This window comes from Cygnus olor, chromosome 26 (genome assembly GCF_009769625.2).
Source record: "Cygnus olor isolate bCygOlo1 chromosome 26, bCygOlo1.pri.v2, whole genome shotgun sequence".
Taxonomy (NCBI): Eukaryota; Metazoa; Chordata; class Aves; order Anseriformes; family Anatidae; genus Cygnus; species Cygnus olor.
In genome coordinates this window covers 1,221,764-1,248,242 of record NC_049194.1, presented here as the reverse complement: position 1 = coordinate 1,248,242, position 26,479 = coordinate 1,221,764, and the positions used below count along the sequence as shown (strand labels likewise).

General features: G+C 59.7%; 2 protein-coding genes across 3 annotated transcripts; one reads left to right on the top strand and one right to left on the bottom strand.

The window, feature by feature from the left end:
• Nucleotides 1-1,516: 1,516 nt before the first annotated feature.
• ANO8 (anoctamin 8) lies at nucleotides 1,517-10,951 on the top strand. 2 transcript variants are annotated; one of them, XM_040537743.1, is made up of 17 exons: nucleotides 1,517-1,717; nucleotides 4,508-4,618; nucleotides 4,803-4,935; nucleotides 5,022-5,160; nucleotides 5,447-5,543; nucleotides 5,879-5,995; nucleotides 6,079-6,206; nucleotides 6,498-6,659; nucleotides 6,867-7,019; nucleotides 7,090-7,216; nucleotides 7,303-7,358; nucleotides 7,442-7,516; nucleotides 8,116-8,796; nucleotides 8,880-9,071; nucleotides 9,171-9,302; nucleotides 9,420-9,530; nucleotides 9,631-10,951. In XM_040537743.1, exons 1-17 carry the CDS (start codon nucleotides 1,618-1,620, stop codon nucleotides 10,306-10,308), a joined length of 3,192 nt encoding a protein of 1,063 aa, XP_040393677.1. In that variant the 5' UTR covers nucleotides 1,517-1,617; the 3' UTR covers nucleotides 10,309-10,951. The 2 variants fall into 2 exon arrangements, with proteins under 2 accessions (XP_040393677.1, XP_040393676.1); XM_040537742.1 differs by lacking the exon at nucleotides 1,517-1,717 and adding an exon at nucleotides 3,855-4,182.
• A 6,564-nt stretch (nucleotides 10,952-17,515) lies between these two features.
• Nucleotides 17,516-26,033, bottom strand: DDA1 (DET1 and DDB1 associated 1). Its single transcript, XM_040537768.1, has 5 exons — nucleotides 25,978-26,033; nucleotides 21,653-21,733; nucleotides 21,109-21,160; nucleotides 20,726-20,787; nucleotides 17,516-19,741 (listed from the first exon to the last, which is right to left on the bottom strand). Exons 1-5 carry the CDS (start codon nucleotides 25,978-25,980, stop codon nucleotides 19,631-19,633), a joined length of 309 nt encoding a protein of 102 aa, XP_040393702.1. The 5' UTR covers nucleotides 25,981-26,033; the 3' UTR covers nucleotides 17,516-19,630.
• Nucleotides 26,034-26,479: the final 446 nt, after the last annotated feature.

Sequence of the window (26,479 nt, the reverse complement as noted above, 5' to 3'; positions counted from 1 at the left end):
GGACGGATGCAGGAGGGACACGAGATGCAGGAGACATGCAGGCGATGCAGGGGATGGAGGGGATGCAGGAGATGCAGGACGGATGCAGGAGGGGCACGAGATGCAGGAGACATGCAGGCGATGCAGGGGATGGAGGGGATGCAGGAGATGCAGAAGGGATTCAGGGTGATGGAGGCAGGGATGCAGGAGGGACACAGGAGATGCAGGAGGGATGCAGGAGATGTAGGAGGGATGCAGGATGATAGAGGCAGGGGTGCAGGAGATGCAGGAAGGATGCAGGATGGTGGAGGCAGGGATGCTGCTGGGATGCAGGAGATGCAGGAGAGATACAGGAGGACACAAGAGGGACGCAGGATGATGGAGGCAGGGATGCAGGAGGACACGGGAGGGATGCAGGAGACGCAGGAGGGAGGCAGGAGTCCCAGGGATGCTGAAACCCATCAGCACCACCCCCGTGCTTTACAAATCCCGCTGGGCCCATCACAGATCCCTCCGACCCCCTCCCCGCGCTCCGTGGGCCAGGAACGCGGGGCCACGAGCCCAACGGAGGGGACACAGCAACGAGGAGCGGCTCCAGCTCCGAGGCTGGGGGGGTCTCAAAACGGGACGGGGACGGTGGCCAGGCCTGGCCCGGGCGAGGCGCCAGCTTGTGAGCCCCAACGGCAGCTGCCGGAGGAGGGGACGGTTCCCGGTGGCACCGCGTCACCGCTGGCACCCGGCGCTGGCCCCAAAATAGCCGCGGGTGTTCAGAGCTGGGGGGGGCGGGGGGGGGGGGCAAGACCTGGCCATGGGGGTCCCCAAGCCTTGATGCCCACACTGCCATGGGGACAGCAGGGTGCCTGGTGGGGCTGCACCAGGACCCCCACCTGGTGACACCCTGGGGGTTTTGGGGGGGTCACTGGGGTTGGTTTGGGGGGGGGGGGGCAGGGGAGGGCTCCCAAATGTCAGTGGGACAGCACGGCCCAGGTTGGGTTCCCTGCGTGCCTCTCCACCCGAAATAACTGGGCCTGGGCACAGTGCCGGGGGGGTGGGTTAGGGGGGGTGGGGGGGGGGCAGGGATGTGGGGCAGCTGGGGGAGGGGGGGGGCGAGGGGCTGAGATGTGGGGCAGGCAGTATGGGGGGGGTAAACAGGAGGGGGGGGCGATGTGGGGGTGCAGGGGGCATCGGGGGGGTGGGGGGGTCAAGCGGGGTGTGGGGGTGCTGGGGACGTGGGGCATCCCGGGGGGGGGGGGGGGGAGGCTGGCAGCAGGGATGCTCCGCACCCTCTCCTCCCCGGGGTGGGGGGGGGGGAGGGTGATGGAGAGGGGGGTGGTGATGGAGAGGGGGGGTGGTGAGGGGGGGGGGGGGGGGAAGGGGGGGGGGTGAAGGGAGGGGTGAGGGGACTCCTGGGTCCCCCGGCTCGGCGCTGGGGGGGCCGTCGTCCAAGCAGGCTGATTCCGGGGGGGCCGGGAGCGCTGCGCTCCGCCGCCTTTGTCCCTCCTCCCGGCCGGGCGCGGCGGCGGCGGCGGCGGCGGCGGCTCGGGCGGCTTCGGGAGGCACCGGCCCCGTGCCCGGAGCCGCGGCGGTCCCCATGCACCGGTCCCCGCCGAGCCCCCGCCGCGCCCGGTGCCCCCCACCATGCCCGAGCCGCCGGCGGCAGCTCAGGAGGGCGAACGGCCCCGGAGGGCCCCGGCCGCCGACGAACGACCGGAGCCGGCGGCCCCCGCTGGCGTCCTGGGTAGGTGGCACCGGGGATGGATGGAGCGGGGGGGGGTGGGGGGGGGGCCACCGGAGGAGAGGGGGGGGGGGGGCACGGAACCGGGAGGAGCCGGCCCCCTGGGGTGGGGGGGGTGGGGGGGCACCGGGCGGCGGGGCCGCTCCCTGCGGCTCAATGCGGCGGGGCCGCTCCTGGGTGGGGGGGGGGGGGGGGCGGGTAGGGCGATGATTTTTGCCCCCCTTTCTCCCATCCCGGGGGGGGGGGTCGTGGTGGTCCCAGCACAGCCCCGTGCTGCCCGCACCCCCCCAGCCTTTCCCCGACCGTTTGGGGTTTGGGATGTATGTGTGCCCCCCCCCCCCCCCCGGGACAGGGTGCGTGCAGGGGGCTGTGCGCCTGAAGATTTATCAATGCCCCCCCCCCCCCAGGGCAGCTCTGTCACCCCCATGCCATGTGTGTCCCCCCCCCCCCGGGGAAGGTCCTTTTGTCCCCCCTTGCCAGGTCTGTGCCCCCCCCCCCCCGATGGGGTCCACGCAGCCCAAGGGCAGCGGGTGCAGGACGAGGGCCTTGCCATCGGGTCCCCAACGTGGGGAGGGGGCTGCAGGAGAACGCGTGCCCCCTCCCCCCCCCCAGCAGGTGACAGCACCGAGGACATGGCCAGGCTGGGACACGGGGCGTCACGGGTGGGAGCGTGACCCACTTTGTGCCCCCCCCCCCCCCCCCCGCAGCAGGCAGGTCCGGCCTCCAAATGACGCCCGCCTCTGCCCCGAGCGGCCGCGGGCTCCGCGGGGTGGCCGGGGAAGGATTTTTGGGTCCCCAGAGCCCTGCGGCTCCGGTGACCTTACCCCAAGGTGAGCGGGTGGCCGCGGGGACAAGCGGGGAGAGAGGGACAGCGGCGGTGTCCCCTCGTCCCCCTGTGCTCGGTGGCTCTGCCGGCGTTGGCACCGGTGGCACCAGGAGGGGACGTGGGGCAGGAGGCAGGGACGGCCCCGTGGCCGGAGGGGGGTCAATGCGGTGTGTCCCCCCCCCCCCCGCCATGGTCAGGGGGACAGGACCTGCGCTCAGGACCCCTCTGCGGCTCCTCCACGTCTCTTCCAGTGACCTTGGGAAGGAAAAGCCCTGCTGCACCCCGAGCAGCTGAGCCCAGCGCTGGGGTCCCCGCGCCCCCAACCCACAGCTCCTCAGGGTCCGTGCCCCGTGCAGGGGGGGCTCACGCCTTGCTGGGGACCTCGTGGTGCAAACCGGGGCGCTGTCGTGGCTTCGCACACGTGGGAGCGCGCATACGCGCGTGCTGGGGTGTGCGTGCGGTGCCCCCCTCCCCGGCCACCCGCTCTCCCAGCTAGGATTACGGCTCCCTTGGCGGGGCGTAAATAATTCAGCCGGCCGAGCTCGCCCTGCCGGTGTCCAGCTGGGGCCTCAGCACCCCCAGCCGAGCAGGATGGGTGCTCATCGCCGTCCGTGCAGGAGCAGAGCAGGGGTCCCGCTCGGGCTGGGGGGTCCCCGTGGCTCTGTATGGGGCAGAGTGCCTGGATGGGGCGGAGCTGGGGGACCCCACGGGGACACCCACGTCCCCACCCGAAGCGGTTCCCCCGGCACCATCCCGGCCCTGCAGCTGTGCCGGCACCCACAATGCCGGGCTTGTGCTCGGCCAGGCTCTGCCTCGCCGCCGCGAGGGCGTTCTCCGCGTACGGGGCGGGCGAGCGCTGCCCCCGGGGTGCTGGATCAGCCCCGCTCCGGGGGCGTCCGGCGAGCCGTGCCGAGCAGCCTGGCGCCGTCCCGCTCTTTCGCCCACGGTGCCGGCACAGGGCGGCCTTTCAGCGCGGCCCCTGCCCACCCGGAGCCACCGGCAGCGGGGGAGATGAGTTTGTCGGGTCTCAGCCGGCGGTGGGGCCCTGCTCTGAATTGGGATGGGGGCCCGGAGCTGGGGCGCATCCGCAGGGACGGAGCAGGTCCGGCATTTCCTGTTTTTTGGGGCCGGCGTGCCCGGTGTGAGCAGGATTTCCTGTGCCCCGGGACCTTCCCAGCCCTGGGGCAGGCTGGCTGTTGCGACATCCCCTGCGCCCTGGCTCAGCAGGGGGAAACTGAGGCACGGAGGCGGCCGGGTGCTGCTGGCGTGCGGGGGGGGGGGGGTGGACCTGATGGCACCATGGGGGCCTCATCCTGCCCTCCCTGCCGGTTTGGGATGCGCCAGGTGCCCGTCCATCCCGAGAGAGGTGATGGGGGCACCGGGCATGGGGACAGCGAACCCCTGCGGCATGGCTACCCCGGAGCAGGACACGGGCTGTGTCCCTACAAAAGCCCCAGCCAGGGGGTGACAAGGGGACCCTGGGGACCGTCCCCAGCCCCGCTCTTCGCAGCGGCACGGGGCCTCCCCAGGTTTCCATGGAGACCGGCTGCTTTTTCGCTCTCCCCATTTTTCCTGCCGTTTTCCATCTTCCGGCGCCGCGGCCCTGCCAGAGCCCGGCCCCGCCGAGGGGCTGCGGGCAGAGGTGAGCACGGGGGGGGGGGTCCAGGGGGGGCACCGGGGATCCCGGCCCTGCCAGGCTGCGCCGCCACCTCCTCCCCGGCAGCTGTCGGGGCTTTTTCAGGCACCCGGAGCTGCCGGAGGAGAAACCTGAGCCGGAGCCGGCGTCACCTCGCTGCGACCCACTGGCACGGCCACCGCTGGGGACACACTGGGGTCCCTGTCCCTTCGTGCGTGCCAGCAGCTGAATCATTGTTGATTCGGGGTCCGGCTCCCAGTGCGGGGCTGCGGGTCAGGGGGGGAGGCCTGGGGGTGCCCGCGGCCGCTCACCCGCTCCGTTCCTCCGGCAGACAAGCTTTTTGGGAAGCGGCTGCTCCAAGCCGGGCGCTACATCATGTCCCACAAAGCCTGGATGAAGACGGTGCCCACGGAGAACTGCGATGTGCTGATGACCTTCCCGGGTAGGGAGATGCGAGGGTTTGGCTTGGGTCTGGAGGGTGAGGAGGGGTCCGATGGCACCTGGACCACAGCCCGGAGCTCCTCGCAGCCCCGTACCCGAGGTGGGGACGCGGGGAGGGATGGGGATGGTGCTGGAGAACACGGGCACACGGACAGGCTGGTGCGACCGGCACCGTGCACCCCCAGACACCACGGACGACCACACGCTGCTCTGGCTGCTGAACCACATCCGCCTCGGCATCCCCGAGCTCATCGTGCAGGTCCGGCACCACAAGCACACCCGCGTCTACGCCTTCTTCGTCACCGCCACCTACGAGAGGTAGGCTCCCGGCCACCTCCCCAGCCCCGGCCGCGTCCCCCCTGTGCCCTCAGCCACGTCCCCAGCCGTGTCCCCGCTCCCTGCAGCCTGCTGCGTGGGGCCGATGAGATCGGGCTGCGGAAGCCGGTGAAAGCTGAGTTCGGCGGGGGCATGCGGAGCTTCTCCTGCGAGGAGGATTACATCTACGAGAACATCGAGAACGAGCTTTACTTCTTCACCTCTCAGGTGGGACACGGAGGGGCGAGGGACAGGGGGCAGGGACGCGGGGACATGGGGCAGGGACACATGGATGTGGGGCAGGGACACAAGTCATCTCCCCCTCCCCAGGTGGAAAAGGGGATTGGAGACCCCCTGGCCCAGCTGGGGACCAGACTAAACACCCCGAAGCTGGGGACAAGAGAGGTCCAAAGGGGACAGGAGAGGGCAGGGGCTGGGGAGGGGATGTGCAGGGAGACACGGGTGTCACAGGAGGGGCGCTGGGGGCCGGGCTCACCCCGCTGCGGTGCCGCAGGAACGGCAAAACATCATCAGGTACTGGCTGGAGAACCTGCGCGCCAAGCAGGGCGAGGCGCTGCACAACATCCACTTCCTCGAGGGGCAGCCCATCAGTGAGTATGGCACGGCACGGCACGGCACGGACCCCCCCCCCCGCAAGCCACCTCCCCACATCCCAACTGTACCACATCTGACCCCCAGAGGGTCCCCAGGGACAGGGTGACAAACAAGGGGACAGCGGGCACGCGGTGCACACCCCGTGCCATGACCAGGGTTGGGCACAGAGCCCCGCTGTGGCACCGTCACCCCAAGCCCATCCTTCCCATTATCCCTGCCCCAAAGCCCGCTGTGCCGGGCCTGGCTGGGGACACACACTGGGGACCTGGGAGGGGGGGGGGGGGGGGGACAGCGGCGTCCCCACGCCTCACCTCCTGCCCCCGCGGCGCAGTCCCGGAGCTGGCGGCCCGCGGCGTCATCCAGCAGGTCTTCCCGCTGCACGAGCAGAGGATCCTCAAGCGGCTCATGAAGTCCTGGGTGCAGGCGATCTGCGAGGCTCAGCCGCTCGGTGAGGCACCGGCAGGGGGTCCTGGGGCTGGGGAGGGGGGGTCCCGGCCCCGCTCACACACACCCCCCCCCCGACCCCTGCAGATGAGATCTGCGACTACTTCGGCGTGAAGATCGCCATGTACTTCGCCTGGCTCGGCTTCTACACCTCGGCCATGGTGTACCCCGCCGTCTTCGGCTCCATCCTCTACACCTTCACCGAGAGCGACCAGGTGCGAGGGGCTGGGAAATGGGGCAAATCCCAGCTTTTTGGGGGCCGGAAGGGGACATTTCCCTCCCCTCCCCTCTCCAGCCTTTCCCTTTGATGCTTTAATGCCCTAATTGCTACGGAGCTGGGAGGCTCCTAATCCCATCAGCTGCTTAACCACATCCCAAGCCCTCAGAGCAGCGGGGTCGGGGCCAGGCGGCTCCCCGGGACCACCGGATGGGGTGGGGGCTGAGCGGGGGTCAGTAGGGACGGGAGGGGACCGACCCCAGTGCGGTGGGTGCCCTCCGCCCCGCAGACCAGCCAGGACATCTGCTGCGTGGTCTTCGCCATCTTCAACGTCATCTGGGCCACGCTCTTCCTGGAGGAGTGGAAGCGCCGCGGGGCCGAGTTCGCCTACAAGTGGGGGACGCTGGACACCCCCGCCGAGTCCATCGAAGAGCCCCGGCCCCAGTTCAGGGTGAGCACTGGGGAGGGGGGGGGGGGGTGTCCCCGTGGAGCTGAGCACCGTCCCTCCGGGTCCTGTGTGTGCGGGGAGGCTCAAGGCACCGGGGCTTGGTGCGGAGAATTGGCACCGTTGTGACATCCGTGGTTGTTCCTGGGGGTCCGGGCTGAGTCCCCCCCAGCCAGCACTGGGATCACATGCTGCCGTCCCCCCCAAAATTAGGGCATTAAGAGAATCAGCCCCGTGACCAGCGCGGAGGAGTTTTACTACCCGCCGTGGAAGCGCCTGCTCTTCCAGTGCCTGGTCAGCCTGCCCGTCTGCCTCGCCTGCCTCTCCTTCGTCTTCCTCGTCATGCTGGGCTGCTTCCAGCTCCAGGTGGGTCCCAGCCCGGGTCCCAGCAGCCGGGGGGCTTCCACCACCCCCCCCACTGACCCCATCCCCATAGGAGTTCGTGCTGAGCATCAAGGAGCTGCCCCGCATCATCCGCTTCCTGCCCAAAATCGTCCTGGCCGTCATCGTCACGACCTGCGACGAGGTTTACAAGAAGATCGCCTACTGGCTGAACGACATGGGTGCGTGGGGGCCGGGGGGAAAGGGGGGGGGCGTCGGGGCTGGGCGTGGGGACCCCCCCCCTGAACTCACCCCCTGGGCTTCGCAGAGAACTACCGCCTGCAGAGTGCCTACGAGAAACACCTCATCATCAAAATCGTCCTGGTAAGGGGGCGGCCCCGGGGGGGGGGGGGACGCGAGGGTCCCGGCGGCCGCCCCGCGCTCACCCTGCCCTCTCTCTCCCGCAGTTTCAGTTTGTAAATTCATACCTAAGTCTTTTCTACATCGGTTTCTACCTCAAAGACATGGAGCGGCTCAAGGAGGTAAGGGGCAGCGCCTGGGGGTGGCGGGGCCAGCGAGGACCCCCCAACTCCCCCGGATGGACAGACGGACGTCCTCGAGCCAGCGGCACCCGCACCCGGCCTCCCCGCGCACCGCTGTCCCCGCATGCCGCGTTACCGCTCACGGTCTCTCTCTGTCTGTCTGTCTGTCCGTCCTTCTGTCCCTTCCACAGCTCCTGCTCATCTTCTCTCTCTCCCAAAGCCTCATGCGTCAGCTCAAAGAGGCTCTCCTCCCCTTCATCTTCCTCCACCTCCACCTCTCCCTCATCTTCTTTAAGGGCCTCCTGGGCTTTTGCTGGAGACTGGGAGTATCCAAAGTAGGAGCGGGGAGGGCGGGGGCCGTGCATGCCACCCCTCACCCCCCCGCGCACCCCAACCCCCGGGGTTCCCGTCCCCACCACGGTGGCACGCACAAGGCCGGCGAGCTCGGTGCCGCTGGGGGGACACCACGTTGGGTGCCCCCCTCCAGCAGCGCGGCCACGGGGAGGAGCGGGGACCCCGTGGCGATGGGGGCGCGGGAGGGGGACACCCGGGAACTGGCCCCCCCCGGGTGACAGCGGGCTCCCGGTGTCCCCACGCAGATGCTGGCCACGCTGCTCATCACCCGCCAGTTCCTGCAGAACGTCAAGGAGGTGTCGCAGCCCCACTTGTACCGCCGGCTGCGCCGGGGGGACCTCAGCCTCCGCAGCCTCCGCGAGGTCGCGCACGCCGTCCTCCGCCTGCTCGCCCGTCCCCGCGGCCCCCCAGCTGCCGGGGCCACCCCCGAGGGGCCGCGGGGCGAGAAGAAGTGTCTGAACGGGGGCTGCGGGGTGCCGGAGGAGGAGGAGGAGGAGGAAGAGCGGCGCGAGTCGGATTCGGAGGACGAGAGCGCCCTGGACTGCGGGCTGAAGCTGAAGAAGGTGAGCTTCATCGAGAAGGCGGAGCGGCGCGGCACGGAGCCCGGCGGCCCCGAGGACGAGAGCTTCCTGGAGGAGGGCAGCCCCACCATGGTGGAGAAGGGCATGGACCCCGCCTCCGTCTTCGAGCTGGGCGAGGATGAGGATGACGCCGAAGGCCCCCCGGGAAGTCCGGTCAAGGCAGCGGAGCCGGCCGCTGTCCTGCGGGGCAGCCGGAGGAGGCGGGCGGCCGAGAGTCGGGAGGAGGAGGAGGGTGAGGAGGAAGGGCGCAAGCGGAACCGGGCCTCCTGGATCGACCCGCCCGAGGAGGATTACTCCACGCAGCTGACGCAGGCGGAGGTGGAGAGCTGCATGAAGAAGTACGAGGTGAGCTCCAGCAGGGCATGGGGCACCCTCCCCAAGCCCCACTGCAATGCATTCCTCCTCCTCCTCCTCCTCTTCCTCCCCAGGACACCTTCCAGGACTACCAGGAGATGTTCATCCAGTTCGGCTACGTGGTGCTCTTCTCCTCCGCCTTCCCGCTGGCCGCCATGTGCGCCCTGGTGAACAACATCATCGAGATCCGCAGCGATGCCTTCAAGCTGTGCACGGGGCTGCAGCGCCCCTTCGGGCAGCGGGTCGAGAGCATCGGGCAGTGGCAGGTGGGATGGGGGCCGTGGGGGGGGGACGGGCTGGGGGTCTCGGGGGGGCCGGGCTGGCCGCAGGCTTCCAGCTCATCCCCGGTGCCGTCCCTCATGCAGAAGGTGATGGAGGCCATGGGCGTCCTGGCCATCGTGGTCAACTGCTACCTGATCGCCCAGTGCGGGCAGCTCCAGCGCCTCTTCCCCTGGCTCAGCCCCGAGGGAGCCATCATCTCCGTGGTGGTGCTGGAGGTACGGCGCTCCGTTTGTTATTGTAGGGTCTCCCGGTGCGCTGCCCCCTCCGGTCCCCGTTTCTTGTGGGGTACATTTGGGGAGGGGATGCTCAGCGTGTCCCCCGTGCCCCCGCAGCACTTCGCCCTGCTGCTGAAGTACGTGATCCAAGTGGCCATCCCCGACATCCCCGCCTGGGTGGCTGAGGAGATGGCGAAGCTGGAGTACCAACGCCGCGAGGCCTTCAAGGTAGGCGATGCCGGAGGGGGGCAATGCGCCCCTCGGGGCCGAGCACGGAGCAGGGACGTCCCCGAGGCGTCCCCGTGCCCGACGCGCTCCCCGTTGGCAGAAGCACGAGCGCCAGGCACAGCACCACTTCCAGCAGCAGCAGCGGCGCAAGCGGGAGGAGGAGGAGCGGCAGCGGCACGCCGAGTACCAGGCCCGCAAAGAGCGCGAGTCCAGCCGCGACGAGGCCAAGCCCGAGGCCGCCGGGCAGGACCCGGCCCACGAGAAGAGCCAGGGCAAGGGCAAGGGCTCCGGGGGCACCTCGCATGGCTCCGACAAGCCCAAGCGCCCCAGCTCGCTGCTGGCCACCAACAACGTCATGAAGCTGAAGCAGATCATCCCTTTGCAGGGCAAGTTCCTCTCCGGGGGGGCCGGGGCTGGCAGCACGGCCGCCGCCAGGTCCCCCCAGTCCCCCACCGGCAGCGATAACAAACTCCCCGGCTTCCTCAGCTTCAAGTTCCTGAAATCCCCCGAGACTAAGAGGGACGCGGGGACCGAGAAGGTCCAGTCGCCCACCAAGCCATTCAACCCCGGCAAGCTCTTCAACTTCGGCAAGTCCGAAGGGGCCAGCGGCAATGGGGCCATGGCCACCGCCTCCCCCCAGCCCCGGCCCGGCCCCTCCACGGATGGGGGCGAGCGGCCGGGCCCCAGCAAGTCCCACCTCAACGGGGTGCCGGAGGACGGGGGCCGCGAGGAGCCGGAGCTGCGGACGGAGGAGGAGAGCGGGGGCTATAAACTCTAACCCGACGTTTCGGGAGCGAGCACGGGCGTGCTGGCCCCGCGCCCTGCACCGTCCCCCTCCGTCGCATCCCCTCGCGCCCCTCCAGCCCCCCTGCTGGGACCCGCAGCTCCGGTGGGGTCCAGCCTCATCCTGCGGCACGGACGCCCGAGCAAGGCACCGTCGGTGTGAGCAGCAGCAGGGCCCGGCCGTGTCCACGGATGGAGCATCCCCTCCTGTACCTCCGGCAAATTGGGGACAGGCAGGTGAAATCCTGGTCCTGCTCCACGGCTCCGCAGAGGCCACGGTCACCCAAGGGGACGCAGGGGAATTCGGCGTCCCCAGACCTACCAGGAGCATCCCGCAGAGCCCCCATGGGCGAAGGCAGCCGGGCTCGGCACCACGTCTCCGATCGCAGAGGAACGAGACGGCGCGAGGAGCCCGATTCACCCGTGCCTACTGCCACCGCCGCGTCCTGCTGCACCAGCCGTCGCCCCGGGGCCGCCGGCACCGTCCCGCAGCCTCGGCACGGGTCCGGTCCTGCCAGCACGGGGACGTTCCCCGGCCCCAGCACCGGCCGGGAGGGAGGGGGGTGAGCGGCGAGCACCGGCCACTCGGATTCCCATGCATGGGCAGCATTTCTTGCACTAAAAACAAAACAAAACCCAAGGCAAGCGGCTCGCTCCCGTTCTTCGTGCGACGGCCAGAGGCGGCGGAGGCGAGAGCTTGGAGCAGCCCGGCCGGGCCCCAGCGACTGCGACGGTCCCCTTCCCTCTCCGCTTTCTTATTTCGTGGAATTAACTCGCAACAAGGCGCTCGCGCACACGGATGTCACGGCGGAGCCCGGGAGAAGGATGGGGCGTGGGGTGGGGGGCACGCAATGATTTGGGGGGGGGGGGGGGGGGGAGCAGCTTCGCTTCTGCCAGGGCGAAGGTTTTGCCACCGCTGGGTCTAGGCTTAGTGCTTTGGGAGCCGCTGTCCTCACGGGGAGGAGGCTGCCCACAGCTCTGCTCGGCGCTGCTTCGCTTTACGGGGTGAAGGGGGCCGGGTTAAGGCCGGTGCTCGCCGTCCCCTCGCCCCCCCAGCTCTGCTCGCTGCCCCCGCCGAGCCCCCAACCATTTCCAAAGCAAGCAGGGGGAAGGAGGGCTCCGGCCACCCGGGGCGGCCGCCCCATCACTGTGCCTGGCCCAAGGCCTGGGCTGTAGAAAACGTCAGGTTGTTTTTCCCACCCCGCCTCTCCCCAAAATGTGTGGTTTTTTGTTCCCCTTTTGTCTTTGAACCAAGCCATTTTATACAGCAATAAGGCCAGGGGAGCACAAAGGCTCTGTTGCTCCACTCACCTGCGCTGCAGGGGCCCGGGCGATGGTCCAGGGCAGATGGGGGGCTCCTTGCACCGAGCTTTGGGGTCCCTGGGGGACACGGTGGGGCAGAGCAGCCCCCTCGCCCTCCCACGGGGCCGGGTACCACGCTCAGTGCCTGCCAGGCATGAAGAGCAGAGGATTTCTGGGGCGAGAAGGGGGAAAAGGGAGCACTGGGCTCCACGGCGCTGAGAAACTGGGGCAAACGGGCCCCGGAAAGGACAGGAGGAGCAGCACGGCTGCGCCCCGGAGCTGCCGCTGGAAAGGGAGCGGGAGCGGCAGTGCCTTGAGCGAGGGGAGCCCGGAGTGGGGGGAACCGTAACCCCAACACCCTCCTGGGCTCGGCTCCCTGCTGCAGAGCCCAAAGTCCTGCTGGGGACTGCAGCAAAGCTCGCCCTGGCTCAGCTGCTCTGCCCGCGCACCCCACCGCCGTCCCCTCCGCATCGGGGCCGTGCGGAGCCCCCTCCCGTTCCCCGCTCACCGTTTTGGTTCTCGGCTTCTCCCCGGGTTTGGCTCACCAGCTCTCATCTCGGTTCTTGGTTAAAACGCGCTGGTCCTAAAGGGAGTTCTGTTTGCGTCCCGTTTCCCTCCTGGGGTAACAGCCCTGGCACGAGCTGTCCCCGCACCACTTACCAGGGGACAGGGCAGGGGCCCGCTGCTGCCGGGCCCCCGCGGTCCTGGGCATTTTTAAACATTTCTCTACACAAAATATTTCTACAAGCGGCCGCCTGTCTGGTATCTCACTCTTCCGGGCAGTTACTGTACAAAGGAGGGAATTGTTTCCTTTTTTTTTTTTTTTTTTCCCCCTTTTCTCCCCTGCTGTGCTCTCTTTCTTTGGAAACTAAAAGAAATGAAGGGGGTTATTTATTTCTTTTTAATTTATTTTGTCATATTTTTGTAAAACCTGCAGAAATGCAATAAAAATATATTTCAACAAGCCTGAGGCGTGCGCTGCGTTATTACCCCAAGTGGCTTTCATAATGCGTGTGCTCAGGGAGCGAACCTCAGCGCTCCTGACCCTGGGGAGGGCAGAAGGGGACACTTTAGGGCCACCGTCACCACTCAGTCCCCCCAGGCAGGGGGAGGCTTTGAGACAGGGACACGAGGACGAGCCCCGCCGGCACGGGTGGGATCACAGCACGCGCAGGCAGCAGCGCCCGCAGCCACGTCGCAGCTCTGCCGCGTGCTGTCAGTAGCGGGAAAGGGTAGAGGAAGAATGAAGAGTTATAGTCCTCTAAATTCTGCAAATTTATTGTACACAGTATCAAACATGGAATAGTTTAAAAATAAATGCAAAATTCCAATGGCCATGACATTTGACTAACAGTGTATTTACAGTCACTCCACGACGGCAGCCCTTCTGCCAACATGCAGCTGTCAGAAAAACCCGCGTTCTCCCGGCCCCACAAGACAGGATTTTTTGCAAAAAGAGGGAAACCAAACTTGCGGAGACAGGTGGGAAGTAACACACACTCACGAGCTCGACGCTGCGCTGCGAAAACCAGCCTGGGATGGCATGTGCTGAACGGAGCGAGGAGTTAAAGCAGGCACGGATGACAGAAAGCTGAGAGCCGCTCTAAGACGCTCGGTCGTGATGCGCGACTGGCCAAGGCCGGGTGGTTTAACTAAAAATACCCGGCGAAGCCTGCTAATGGCACGCTGCGCGCTGATTAATGAGAAACGAATGCATCTGGAAGGCAGCACAAGCGCGGCACAGACAAGGCAGTGACTCAGCTCGGACCATCCATTCAGACTTCACGCTGTTTCTTACGGTAACTCATCGGCCCTCTCGTGTCCCTGTACCCCAGAGCCGTGGCTAAGGAACAAACTAAACGGCCGGTCCTGCCCGCAGCCACGCCAGCTCCCCCAGCCCTACCCACACGCAGGCATCCGTGCTGCTTATCAAAGCAGGGAAGAGTGTTTGACCTGTTCGGGTGTCAGCACGGCGTGCGTCTGCACAGAAAGCACCGCGTGTGTGTCTAACAGAGGCAATTCACTGAGGAGCTGACTGGGACAAGTCGTCCCGGTGATGGTTGTGGAGCTGGGAGCAACGAGAAGCGTCGCTGCTGGCTCCCTAGCCGAACGAAGCTCGCTTTGGTCAGGAACGGGAGGGAACTGAAAGTAGAGTTGTAGCAAGGAGAGGACAAATGGCTGTCCTCGTGGTGCACGAGGCAGCTTTAAGGCAGCTTCGCTTTCCTAGAGGGCTGGCAAGCTGAGGACCGGGGCCGCCCGTCGCCTCCGAGGGCTGGCGGAGGAGTTGGGTGGTGGAAGGGGCAAGAACGCAGCCCATGAGCTGGGGAAAGCCCTGCCTGCACCTTGCAGCGTGCGGGGTGGCAAACACCAGCCCACCTCACGTCACCCGATCCTTCTGGCCAGCCATCTCCCGCACGAGGAAAATCTCCGTTCGGAACAGGGTCGAGGTTTCACAGTGCTGCCCTTCCATCCCGCCAGCCGAACGCCTACTTCTGGGTTTACATCGGTAAAACCTGGCACTCCACTGCAAAACGTTAAAGCCACCCAGCTCCTCAGAAGGCATCAAGACTTCTAATCAGACTTCTTAAATGTATTCCTGGAACAAGCTAATTCTAAAAGCACACCCAAGGGGAGTCTCAGTTTGTCACATCTGGGGACATACTAGGAAAGTTTCGCCTTTAAAAACAGTCCCAGCGTTAGAAAATTTCAAAGCTGGCGTTTCGTTTCCTTGTTTCAGCCACAAAAAAACGTTCCTCCCTGCGGACCACGTTCAGCCTTTTCAATATCCAGAAGTTAACTTTTTTCCAGTAATTGAAAAAGGAAAGGTTCCAGAAGTCCTCTCTCCTCCCTGACATTAAACTCAGGAGATGACACACGTTTCACATAAAAGACAGCTCAGCACGCATCTCAGGACGGGCGCGGCGGGCCGGTGCTGCGACAGCACGCCATTTAGCGCGGGCTGGATGCGACCACTAGACCCAGCTGTCAGCCTGCGCAGCCAGCCCACCTGGCCAGCCTGCTGGCTCAGCCTGTCGGGTGATTGCTGGCACCAAACCTCCCGGATCAGCTGTCAGATGAGACCCCGGGGCCGCACGCTCGCCGTCAGACCACGGACGTTTGTGAGGCAGCAGAGAAACCCGAAAGCGCAGTCAGCACAGCATGAAGGTCAGCCTGTGCTTCACCAAGCCCATGATGCAATACCCCTCCTGGGCACCGCGACCAGCACAGCCTCTGCATTGCTCCCAAAAATACCCTGAGCTGCTCCCAGGTAGATTCAACCCTCTCTTCTTTAAAGAAAAGGATTTCCCACTCTTTGTTAGACAGCAAAAAAATGTAAGATAAAACCTGACATGGAGAGACATCAACTGGAAGGCCCTCTGGTCACGGTCAGCGTATCGCACAATTCCCCTGCTGCCAGGCTGACGTCATTAATGCAGGAAAAGTAGTTTTCCTATATGCAGGTCTTTCTGAAAAACCTTTACAATAGAAAAAATGAAGCTAGGGGTAAATAAATAAGCCAGGAAACAGTCAGGTGGTAATAGAGCCGATAGCCGCAGTGTTTAAGAATAAACTAAAAAAAATTCCAAGACTCTCGCTTAGTCTTTGCCATCAAGGCCAGTGACAAAGAGCTCACCAAAAAATAAAGCTTTGAAGTTACACCTGTTCTATCTACCTAGTGCAGAGTGAAAAATGCTGAGATTAATGTCCATCACGTTCAAAAGTCGTCTCAGAGGAAGCAGTCCGAACACCCACGACTAACTGCTGCATAAGGCACACGCTGGAGGGAAGGAAACCCATTTTCCTACTCCTACTTTCCTACTCCGAAGCACACCGCACAGCCTTCCCCACACGGGGCCACGCTCTGCAGCAGGGGCCCTCAGTAAAACCCCGAGCAACTGCCTGCACGTGGAGCTCACCAGCCAACAGCTTGGCACGTTTACCCCGTTCTCACCAGGATTACGATGGCAGAAAAGAGCGCCCGGGTTACGTGCGTCCTTGGGATTCGTCACCGGGCTCAGCAGCCAGCTCTGAACATTTGGGACAGAAATCCCAGGCTTTAAGACCAGTACACCTGCTGCTGCTTCGTGTCTTTCCTAGGCTAAGAAAAGAAGTATTATTACCTTTTTTTTTTTTAAAAATCAGATCTAACTTATCTAAATGACTCTAAAAGCCTGTTCCCTTACTGTGAAACACATCCTGTCCACCCTAAATACTCCTCTGGTAAAGAGTTTAAACACTTTGCAGCCCAGGTGCTGCTCAGCAGCCTCAGGCAGACGGGAGCTGAGCGGCTCCTTCCTGCCCTCCCAGCCTGGATTTCCATCCCGCTGCTGCTCACCGGTCTTCGCAGCCCAACGCGGTTTCAGGGCTTGTCAAAAACTTCTGCACGTGCTTGCCAACTCCGTAAGCTTCGTAACGGTCCTTCACTTGCCAGTTTGGTACAAAACCAAACCTTCCAGCCACAGGTTCTGCTGCAATTTTGCAGTTCCCTGGGTTTACTACAGTCACCTCCAGGCTCCTGCTCAAAGCGTGGGCGATACCGAACGCGCAGCGGGTTGCTCAGGGCCTCGTCCATTAGGGCCTTGAAAAACTTCCAAGGACAGAGAGGAAGCAGCCTGAAAGCCGGCCGTGCCAACGTTGCCTAACCGACCATCCTCAGACAAAACAAAGTGATCCGGCAAACGTCAGGGATCAGCCATAAATGCAAACAACAAACACTTTGCTGCTCCGATGCAGTTCCCTGTGAATTCACAGCTGGACAGAACATGTTAAGATCTATCCTTCTTTCCAACATTCCCCCCCTCCTCCAACTCTTACGTGTGAGGAGTACGTTGGTTGTTTTTTTGACTATTTCTCCCCTAAAAAAAAATATATATATATGATACCAAGAATTAACCTAGACAAAACGTTAGTTTCCCTGCACATCTGTCACTAGTATATTTTTATGTTAGAAAAAGGCAGTGCCTAACTTTTTAATATGCTAAACTTACCCAACAGACATCTCAACTGCTCGAGTGCTGTTCGGTACAGGAGCGCCCTGCCTGGCAGGACAGACGCCTACGAACAGGACAGTCCGCTCAAGAGGCTGCTCCCGGACGGACTCATCGTCCCCTGGTAGAAAGAAACGTGCTTCTGCTGCTTTGACTACTGAGCAAAGATTCCCTATTCAACTAAAAAAAAAAAAAAAAATCCTGATCTCTGACAAATATCTCAAGTTCTCATTAAAAAACCCAAACCTTTAGTGTACATTGGTAACAGAAACAATACAAATACCACTACGCAGAGGTGTACAAAAGAACCCCTGAGGGTCACTAAATTTCAGTCACTTTGTAACAAGAGAGTCTGAAGTGCGAAGAGCTAGGCATTATACAAACAGTGTGGTCAGCAAGAAATCCAGGGTTTGGGTTTTTTCTTATTTTTGTTGTTTTCAATGCACTAAGGCACCAGGAAGTCACAGTTAGGCAAATAAGATCTTCCATGCAACACTCAAACCTGATACACTTACCATGTATTAAACAGATAGGATCAAAGTGCAATAGCTTGAGGACAGCACTCTTGAGCCAGGAGCAGCAGGAAAAGTGGGTTGGAGAAGGAAGGAAAGGAGGGAGCTCTCGCTGCAGATCAGATGGGATGTAGAAAGACCCACTGGGGGTATTAGAAATCCATACTGCTTGTGCTCAACCATGAATGCAAAAAAACAAACAAACAAAAAAAAGACAAGTTTGATACTTAAGGTCACATCTCTTTGAAGATTAGTTTCTCCATCACTTCAGAACTACTTAAAAAAAGGCAACCTTCTTTTACCTCCTAAAAATATCTGAAACATTTCAAAGGCTCCCATAACCAACAAGGTAATTTTTAACGACACGGAGGGAACAAAGACGGGGGTTTACGACAGGAAGGAACTGCCAACTCTCTTTAATAGTACATCACTCTGTCTAGCAGAGAAGTCAGCAAAGCCCAAACCTTGCCATGTCAATCAAGTATACAGCATTTTACAACTTCAACGCACTGTACAAACATTAGTCTGCAAGGCTGCAGCTCTCAAGCTTTGCTAAAACACACAAATTGGTCACACTTTACCACCAGCTGCATGTCCGTTTCCTCTTTTGGTATCTCACAGCTCTTCACGGGATTCTTCAGTTTCAGCTTCAGATGATCCCTGCGAGACCAGATGCTAACACGGCATCTTCAGTTAACACCCTGCACTTTGCACAGAAGTACTTGTTGATAGCGGAACTCTGGGAGAAGTCCTCTTGCAATTGCCAGTAAATCACATGGAACTCTAAGTATTTTTTATCTTCACCAACACGGTTGGCATTTCCAACAACATTCCAGTAATTTGGAGGTTACTGCCATAGCAAAAAGGTAACATTTTCTGAGGCAGGTACAAAGTTCTAAACTACTTGGTGCTAACTTTAAGTTAAATTCATTCACTGCATCAGAAACTCGGTGCCTAACGTACATTTGAGAACGCAGAGTGAGCTGTGCCCTGCTCTTCCCAAGGTTCTGCCTCATAACACGCAGTCGTAAGCAACGGTCTATCTCCCTCCGGGTCCCCTTCGCCCCCACACCTCATCTTGTGGCGTCCGCTGGTAGGAAGGGGATGCTGTGGAGAAGGGGACAGCAGAAACCCCGGCCTCAAAGCTCGTGGCCACTGCAATCGCACAGAACTAGGCTTATCCAGGATCTCTAGAACAATGTTCGTGAGATTTCTCGAACTGGTGTTTCAGATTCGTGAACGAGGAAAAAACACAGTTATAAATTCATCAATTTAAACTAACACAGTGTGAAGTCAGCTTCTTACATTAAAGCAGACAAGACATCATTACTAAACTACACCTTCCCTGTCCCCTTCAGCGACGATGGTCATTTCCTTTTAAGTCTCTGAACCTCCGAATCCACCTAGACGACTTACGGGTCTCCATTTTTGCTCCTACTGAAGAGTCAGAGAAGGGTTACAGGCAACAGGCACTGAGCTGTCACAGTCCAAAAGAGATCGATTGGTCTTTAACGGAGACCACGGAAGCTCACGTTTTGATCAACTCTAAGTCCTGGACTCCACTCCAGACATGCCGATATCGCAGGAAATTCAACGTACCATTAGTCAGAGCCGGCAGTCGACACAGAGAACTAGATCTAGTTGCCAAGGTGCTCCCAGACTTATCCGGCCAAGCGCTGCCTGCAGGGCGCCTACCCAACTCCACTCCATCAGCTGCTGCTTAAATACACTGTTGATCAAATACTCAGAATAGGATAAAAGTATCCTTTTATTCCAACGGAGAAGTTGCACATATCAGTCTGTTCAAGACCAAGAGACTGTTAGAATTAAAGAGCAACACAAGCAACACACCTTTCACTTGAATTCTCCATGACCACTGACGTATGAGATAACGTACGCTGCCAAACGACCGTGGCCCTTACAGAACAGACCAAAAGAATACAACTGGTATATCAAGTTGACAACACATTTTGCTAAGATCAACATAATCCTAAATGACACCCATGATTTATTTTTTTTTTTTTCAGTGCGGTGCCAATTTCAGAGTATTTGCGAAAAAATAGTGAGGCCCCACACTTATGGCTGGACTGGGCACAAAGAAGAATGAACCACTTGTAGTATGTCAACGGGTACATGGATCGAAAAGCCCGTACCCCTCCAGGGGTCTGTAACAACCCCCGTCTCCTACTCAGGCTCCCATAGCTAGAGCCGGCTGGTTAGGTAACAGATTTAACAAAACCTGTAAAAGTGACAGTGTATGCTTTTGAGAAAGGAGGAACTAAGGTTACACTACATGTTTTACTGGATTGTTCCACCATCGCTCCGTAAGTTTTACGGCATAAATAAAAAAAAAGAAAAAAAACGGAGAAAAAATAAATACATTGGCTCCTATGAAGTCAGAAGTGGTTTGGGCTGCATAGTGGATGGGTGAGAGATGGGGGCAAGGGGCGAAATTTACACACTTTGAGACAAAACAGGAAGCGCCTGCAAAGTAGTAGAGGAGAAAGCCAAGAGTTTAAGTGTCCTCGTTCATATCCTGGCTGTCTGTCCGAGCGATTTTCCGTGGTGGCGCCGAATTCTCACCTTCTATTTCCACTTGCTCTTGATCTCTCTTCTTTGCTGCATTCTGTTTGGACAAAGAAAGTCACAGTGAAACTCTCCAAAGCCTTTTGATGCTGGCGGGAGCTAATGCCAGTAGAAAAAAATTTGTTGTTTGTAAAAATTTCAGGATGGAATATAGCACTGCGATGACCTAACAGACACACTGAAACAAACCAAGAGGATTTTGCCCAAAGCCAAAGGGTGCTTCTTCATATTTGAGGGTGGGGCAAAAACACCAATCATTGCTCTCAGCATCTTTTATTTATAGATCTCAAATATTTCATACACATGAGTAAGATTTGCTTTTCCTGCTCCTCTGAGTCAGTCCCTAAATTATCAAAATCACCAGAAGACTTCCGTCTTATACAAATATTTTCTTTTCAGCTTCACTGCTCCTTATAATTTTGCCTCTCTGTGTTCTGTATCCTCTCACGATTAAAATCCCTGCTTCGGTATCTCCACTCCCGAGTCCTTGCCTTGTGTCTGAGCGCTTCCAACCCAGGCAGTATTAGTCTCAGACGCCAGCTAGAGCCTCCTAATTTGTGCATTCCTGATACGGGAACTCTGATTTCGTAACCAAGGTACTTACACGGCCTCATTAATGCATTCATGTTCTGCATAAGCTCATCCATCTTTTCCTAACAGTCTTGGGAGGTAAGAGCTCTACTCTAGCTGTAAAGCAGACAGCTGAGGCACAGAGAGACCAATTTGCAAAGGTCACAAAGGAAAATTGTGCTAAGTGGGAAACAGAACTGAAGTCTCCCAAGTTCTAGACTAAACACTGAGTTACTGTCCTCTAAATTGAGACAGAAGAAAAAGCTTTTAAAAAAATAAAATGTTGTGCAGAGACAGAGCTGTGCGGAGACATAGCCTCCTTTTGCTGAAGTGCATTTCACAAGGACTGAATCGCTCTTAATTAATCATCAATATCTTGATCGTGATCAATATCCAGCTCTATCAGCCAGAGTCAGCAAATCGAGACGTTTATATTAAGGAAACACAACCATACCTTTTTGTCCCACTGCTGATGTAAGTAACGCAAAAGTATATTTGTCTTTTCTGTTACTATAACTGCCAAAGAAAGAGAGAAACAAGCTGAGGTCGTTTTAAAGACAACCTTTAAAACTGTGCAGCAATCATGACATCATTTCACGTACTAAGCATGGTCCTTTAGATTAAAGGGCAGGACGCAGGAACAGCAATCACTTCGTTAGGACAGAGGAAAAGCACAAAAAATGAACAATAACTAGACATACACTGCTTCTCACTGTAGTGACAGTTCTAGAGTATCAGCCGATCTGAAGTTTAAAATAAGTGAAATTGTGTGTATGCCAGATTTTTAAAATCCGAAAACAGTAAAAAAAACCACGTCAGTGGAGCAGACAGACTTACTTTGTTCAGACGGGTATTCTCTCGTGGGAAGGTATACCGACGGTCTTCTGTTCTATAGAGGAATTGGACAGTTACAGAACAACGACGGCTACAAGGTGATTTTTAACTCAAGCACAGCTAAACCAACCCAAAGGCCGTCACAAACCCAGGCTACAAATGCACTCTGATATTCTGCCCTGTTATATGGCACTGTTCTCCTACTTCTTTTTTTTTTCCTTTTAATTTTTTAAGAAATTCGAAGCAGGTCCATTTTTCTGGTGTTTTTCAGGGCCTAAGACCATTACTAAAGAATGTGCGTATACAGAGAGCCCCACAGATGTGGCTTGGCTGCCGCGAGGACGCATGCCTCACCAAAGCACGCAGGAAGTTTTCCTTGCCAATGTCAACTCATGAACTGCAAGCATACATGGATGGCTTTGTTTGTTTGTTTAAAAACAAAAACAAACAAACACTCGTTTCAAGTTTATTTCCCTCTCATATCCTTTGAGCCGTGCAAGAAAACCTCCCAGAGCACCGGGATTTATGGCCGGTACGCAATACTTACTGATGCTTTACATACAGAGTCCGCATGGAATCTGCTGAAGTTGCTTTTGTTGTAGACCGGTAATCCTTTCAAAAAATCTGCCTGAAAAGACAAAGAACACAAACAAAGTAGGTGAAGAAAGGAAGAGCGATATTCCAGTTGTTGTTTGCTTCGGGCTGATTCTCCAAGGAGTCGCTCGGGTCGTTAAGACAAATAACTGCAGGGTTTGGAAGGATGTTGCCAGGTCCCAGCTAGTGAGAGCTGCTGGAAACCGAAACAAAAAAAAAAAACAAAACTGGTTTTGTAAACGAAGCGAATCCCCAGCTTTTGTGTTTGGCTCGCTATTCTCTCAAAGTTCTGGAATGCAGCTAGGAGGCTGCTCACCAAACCTCTCCTGGCATGCAGGTGACGCGGGTGAGCTCTGAAAGGAAGCTCTGCACCACGCCGACACCAGCAGGATCCACGGACCAGCACAAACCACAACATCACACGAGGAAACTGCCGCAGCCACACCGATGACTCAAATCCTTGAATATGTCCCCGTTTCAAACCGGTTGCTCTTTCGCTTTCGCAGTTACCCTTCTCTGTCAATTCCAGAAAGCGACGAAAGCCTCCGAGGCCCCAAAAGCCCAATCCTTATCAGCGAGGCCCGACTTTTTTGCGAAGGATCACACCCCTGCGGGCGTCAGTGCTGCCAGTACTTCAAAAATAACCCCCCCGAGTTCCGGCGGCCGGGGTGGATCCCGGCTCACCAGAAAACAGCCGAACGCACAGGGCAGCGAAGCTATTTGCTAAACAGCAGCGGGAACCCCGCGGAGCCCTCGCTGTTTAATTAAGCCTCACCAGCGTGAAACAGGAATTTCCTTCTCCAAAGCGAAAAAGGAGGGCGGGAGGAGAACGTTACGGGGTCACGAGAACAGCGAGCTTCAAAGCCTGCAGGAGCCTCTTTCCTCACAGCGGAGAGGGACAAAGGGAGATGCTCGGCGAGGCCTTTAAAGCAGCCAGAAGATGGGTAATAAATGCACGAGGTGCCTGGGCGATAAGCAGGAGAGGCCCTGAGACACCCGAAGTCATCAGATCAGCTACCTGCGCCGCAGCGATACTCACTTAAAGCCTCAAAGCCTATTATACTGCACACTAAAGGCTTCTAATCCTGCACGTACATCAGCCTGCTTAGGAGCAGTTTAAAAAGGAGAGGAAGGCAGCAGAGGAGCCATTTAATTTCGGCGTTAGAAGCGACAAATGAATGGACACGGCTGCTCCACGGCTGCCAGGCTCAAAGGCGTTGTTTCCACTCAAATAGGGGCCGTTATTTTTATTAAGGCTGCATCTTTAACTCAAAACAAAGCGCTATAATTAGCCAAGCCAGAAAATATTATTCATGCTCTTGTTTTTGAAAGAGCTCTACCGACGTTCTCGTTTCCACATTCGACCCTTCCCGGGTGCCAGGTTTTAGCTAAAAGAAGAGACTCGGACCGAGGCAGCCAACCGCAAATTTCTCTCCCGTCTCGTCCCCCTCAGGGGCGATGCCACTTCCCTGTGTCACCAGTTCTCCAGCCCAGAGCCCGTCGCTCGCTCGGCTGAGCTGGGGGATCGAGGCAGGATCCTCCAGCACCGCTAAAAGAGCCCCATGGACCCGGACCGCGCCGCCCCGCTCCCCTGCTCTCCCTGGCACCGAGGGTCCCGGGCTGAAAAGGGTGGGGAATCCTTTAAGGACTTCCACAGGCACGGCCAGGCTCTTTCCTCAGCATAGCCCAGGTTTAAGACTCACTGACTGTACTTATTCTGTTTAGAAGGGCTGAGGATCTTTAAAAACACTTCCTATTGCAAAGCAAAACCTTTTTTTACGACACGGTGCTACAGGAGCCCGGCCCAGGCAGAGACAGACACGTCCCTGGTTTCTTTAACTACTTGCTTTCATTTCCACTTACACGGACGGAAAATAACCGTTCTTACCGAGGAGCGCACAGCTCCAGGTCCCTCCACCCCAGTCCCCTCACCCCAGACTATTCCCCACTGCCCCACGGTGGGGGGGTTGGTCTGGCAGAGCCCACGTTTGCCCTGAGAGGGGGCGCAGCTCTCACCAGGCACGCCGCGGTCTTTTAACAGACTTCTACGGCAGAGCTACGCCCAGTAAGTCGTAAAAATACCATTAAAATTATCAGCCAAAATGCATTTTAAATGGGGAACGCGTTTCAAATGTGGGTGTCCCCCCTTCTCCAGAATATAAGCAACTGAAGCAGGATGTGCAGCAGCTCAGAGGCTCCCAGGCAGGAAGGCTGCCGCGCTCACACCTCTACAGAGACCTCAGCTCCTGCACGAACAGCCTCGAGCACGCCGGGCTCTCAGCCTCCACCTCGCTCTCTCGCAGGGCAGAAGCCATTTGGGTGGACCCACACCTGCCAGGGCAGGAAAACGGCAGAAAAATTAGAACGTGAGCACGGGGAGAGGCATTCCTCCAGCTTAAGCGTTGGGAAGTACAACTGAAAAGCCTTGTTGTTAGTACCGAGCCTATCGTGCTGCTAATCCTGCCCCACACCTGCCCGTTTCAACAGCCATCTGCTGTGACGCAACCTCCTGAAAAGGTCCCCTGGGGGAATCGCCCCGAGGCACATTCCTGGATATCCGGAATGAGACAATATTGGGAGCGCAGTGCCCCTTATCTGCTCCAAGGGCACAAGATAAGTCAGGTCACCGCCGCGCGCACACACACCCACCGCAGCAGGCGCACCGAGGAACACCTGCGGCACGGCGCCGCACGAGGAAACGTTCCTCCTGCCGCTCTGTAACCAAGCAGAGCGTGCCCAGGCCAAGCCGGCCGAGCTGCTGCAGCTCCCTGCGCGGAAGCAGAAAACCAGCACCGGAACCGAGCAGGGGCCTCGTTTCATTTGGGGAAAAAGGCAAATCCCCCGAACGCCAAAACAAGCGCGGTTAAGCAACCTCAGGAGACAACACCGGTTCCTTCTACGGTTTGGGAAGTGAGGGAGAGATAAAGAGGCATCTACTCTTCCTGTGTCAACAGGGCGCTCGGCTTCCTAGGAAGTCCTCGTCTAAAAGCAGAAAGGTGAAAATAAAAACAAAAGAAGAACAATGTATACATGCCCAGTTCTCAGCTTTGGAAAGGAACCGCAGCAACCGCACTGCGGAACACGAGGCCCAGAGCACGGGTGCTGAGAGCAGGGCTGCGTCCCAGCACCGCGCACACGTGGATGTGGGACGGAGGAGAAGCACCAACACGGGGAACGGCCACCAAAGCTCCCAGCCTCGGGACACGGAGACCCCAAGGAACAACCCCCAGGGAACACCGCTGACCCCCCTTTGTCATGGGGCTCACCGAGGGGCAGGAGAAAAACTCTCTTCCTCCAAAAACAACCCCACCGCTGCAAAGGCAAGGAGACGGGAACTCCCCTGGCCGTGCCAACCACCACCGAACTCCCAGGCAGCCTCTTGCTACGTGGGGGCGCCCCGACAGACCCCAACAACCCCCGTATACCCAGCTCCTTTGAGCACACAGCCCTGGGGGGGGGGGGGGGGGGAGGGGAACACCCCACACCCCGTGGTACCCCCAAATTTCCCCCTCTGCCCTCCAGCACCCCCCAGCTTGGCAGCACCCCACCCTTCTCACAGCCCACCCCAGAAGAACTGCAGAGGGGGACCGAGTGCCCCCCCCCCCCAGGGGGTACCGCAGCTCCCTGCACCCCCTGTCCCCCCCAAACAACGGGGCGCCCCCCCAGGAGAACAGCGTCCCCCCGAAAAACGGGGCACCCCCCCCCAAAAGAACAGCTCCCCTCCCCCCCGAAAAATGCTCCCCCGAAAAACGGAGTCCCCCTAGAAGAACAGCTCTCCCCCAGAAAAAAGGGGCACCCCCAGAAGAACAGCGCCCACCCTCGAGAAGGCCCTCCCCCAGAAAAACGTGGCACCCCCCCCCCCCAAAAACGGGGAAGCACCCCCCCGAAAAGCGGGGTGCCCCCCCGAATAACAGCCCCGCCGATAAAAAAAAAAAAGGGCAGCCCCCAAAAAAACGGGGCGGCACCCCAGAATAACAGCTTCCCCCCTCCGAAAAACGGGGGACCCCCCCCCCCCGAAGAACAGCCCCCCCCCCCCCCCCAAATTACGCCCCCCCCAGCCCCGCCGCCATTTTGGGGTCCCACAGCCGCCCCCGGGGGGGGCCGCACCCCCCCGCCCCAAACCCCCTCAGCCCGCAGCGGGGGGGGGGGAACCGGCCTCGCCCCCCCCAGCTTCAGGGCGGGCCCCGGGGGCCGAGGACCGGCGGAGGCCGCGCTCCCCTCAGCGCAGCGGGGCCGGGGGCGCCGCCATTTCGGGCGGGGGCCGAGCCCAGCGCCTACCATCTTCGCCGCCGCCAGCCGGGAGGAGCCGCCCCGCCCCCGCCGCCTCAGCCGCCGCCCGCCCCCCCGCCCCCTCCGCGCGCGCCCATTGGTCGCCGCCGCGCCCGGCCCCACGCCCATTGGGCGAGGCGCCCGTCAGTCAGCGCGGCGCTGAGGCGCTTGGGGTGAGGTAGGGGCAGGAAATGCCCCGATCGGGAGGGGTGGGGAGAGGACCCGGATGTGGAGGCGGCCGCGGGGCATGATGGGAAACGTAGTCCGCGCGGGGCTCCCTGCGTCCACTTGGCTCTCGTTAATGAAGGCGCTGTTAATTACGTGGTAGGAACGAGGCTGTTAATTAGCGCTGCTGGGCGAACAGCAGTATTGAGAAGGAGTTGGCGTGCAGTAGCCATGTGTAATCAGAGCAATCCAAACCCTGCTACGGCTCGGGGTAACCGGCCAACAACCGCTCGCGGGTCAGCCAGCGCTGCCCAGAGCAGCTCTGCCCACAAAAAGTCGCTCCCAG

Bases quoted from the DNA above. Each gene is read 5' to 3' on its own strand.
- DDA1 (XM_040537768.1), bottom strand. The intron at 21,161-21,652 runs GTAAGTATTGCG...ATTCCTCTATAG, and splicing joins ACTCTGTATGTAAAGCATCA to AACAGAAGACCGTCGGTATA. The intron at 19,742-20,725 runs GTATGGTTGTGT...TTGTCCAAACAG, and splicing joins ATCAGCAGTGGGACAAAAAG to AATGCAGCAAAGAAGAGAGA.
- ANO8 (XM_040537742.1), top strand. From the start codon at position 3,876: ATGCGCCAGGTGCCCGTCCATCCCGAGAGAGGTGATGGGGGCACCGGG. The intron at 5,161-5,446 runs GTGGGACACGGA...GCGGTGCCGCAG, and splicing joins TTTACTTCTTCACCTCTCAG to GAACGGCAAAACATCATCAG. The intron at 7,359-7,441 runs GTAAGGGGGCGG...TCTCTCCCGCAG, and splicing joins TCATCATCAAAATCGTCCTG to TTTCAGTTTGTAAATTCATA.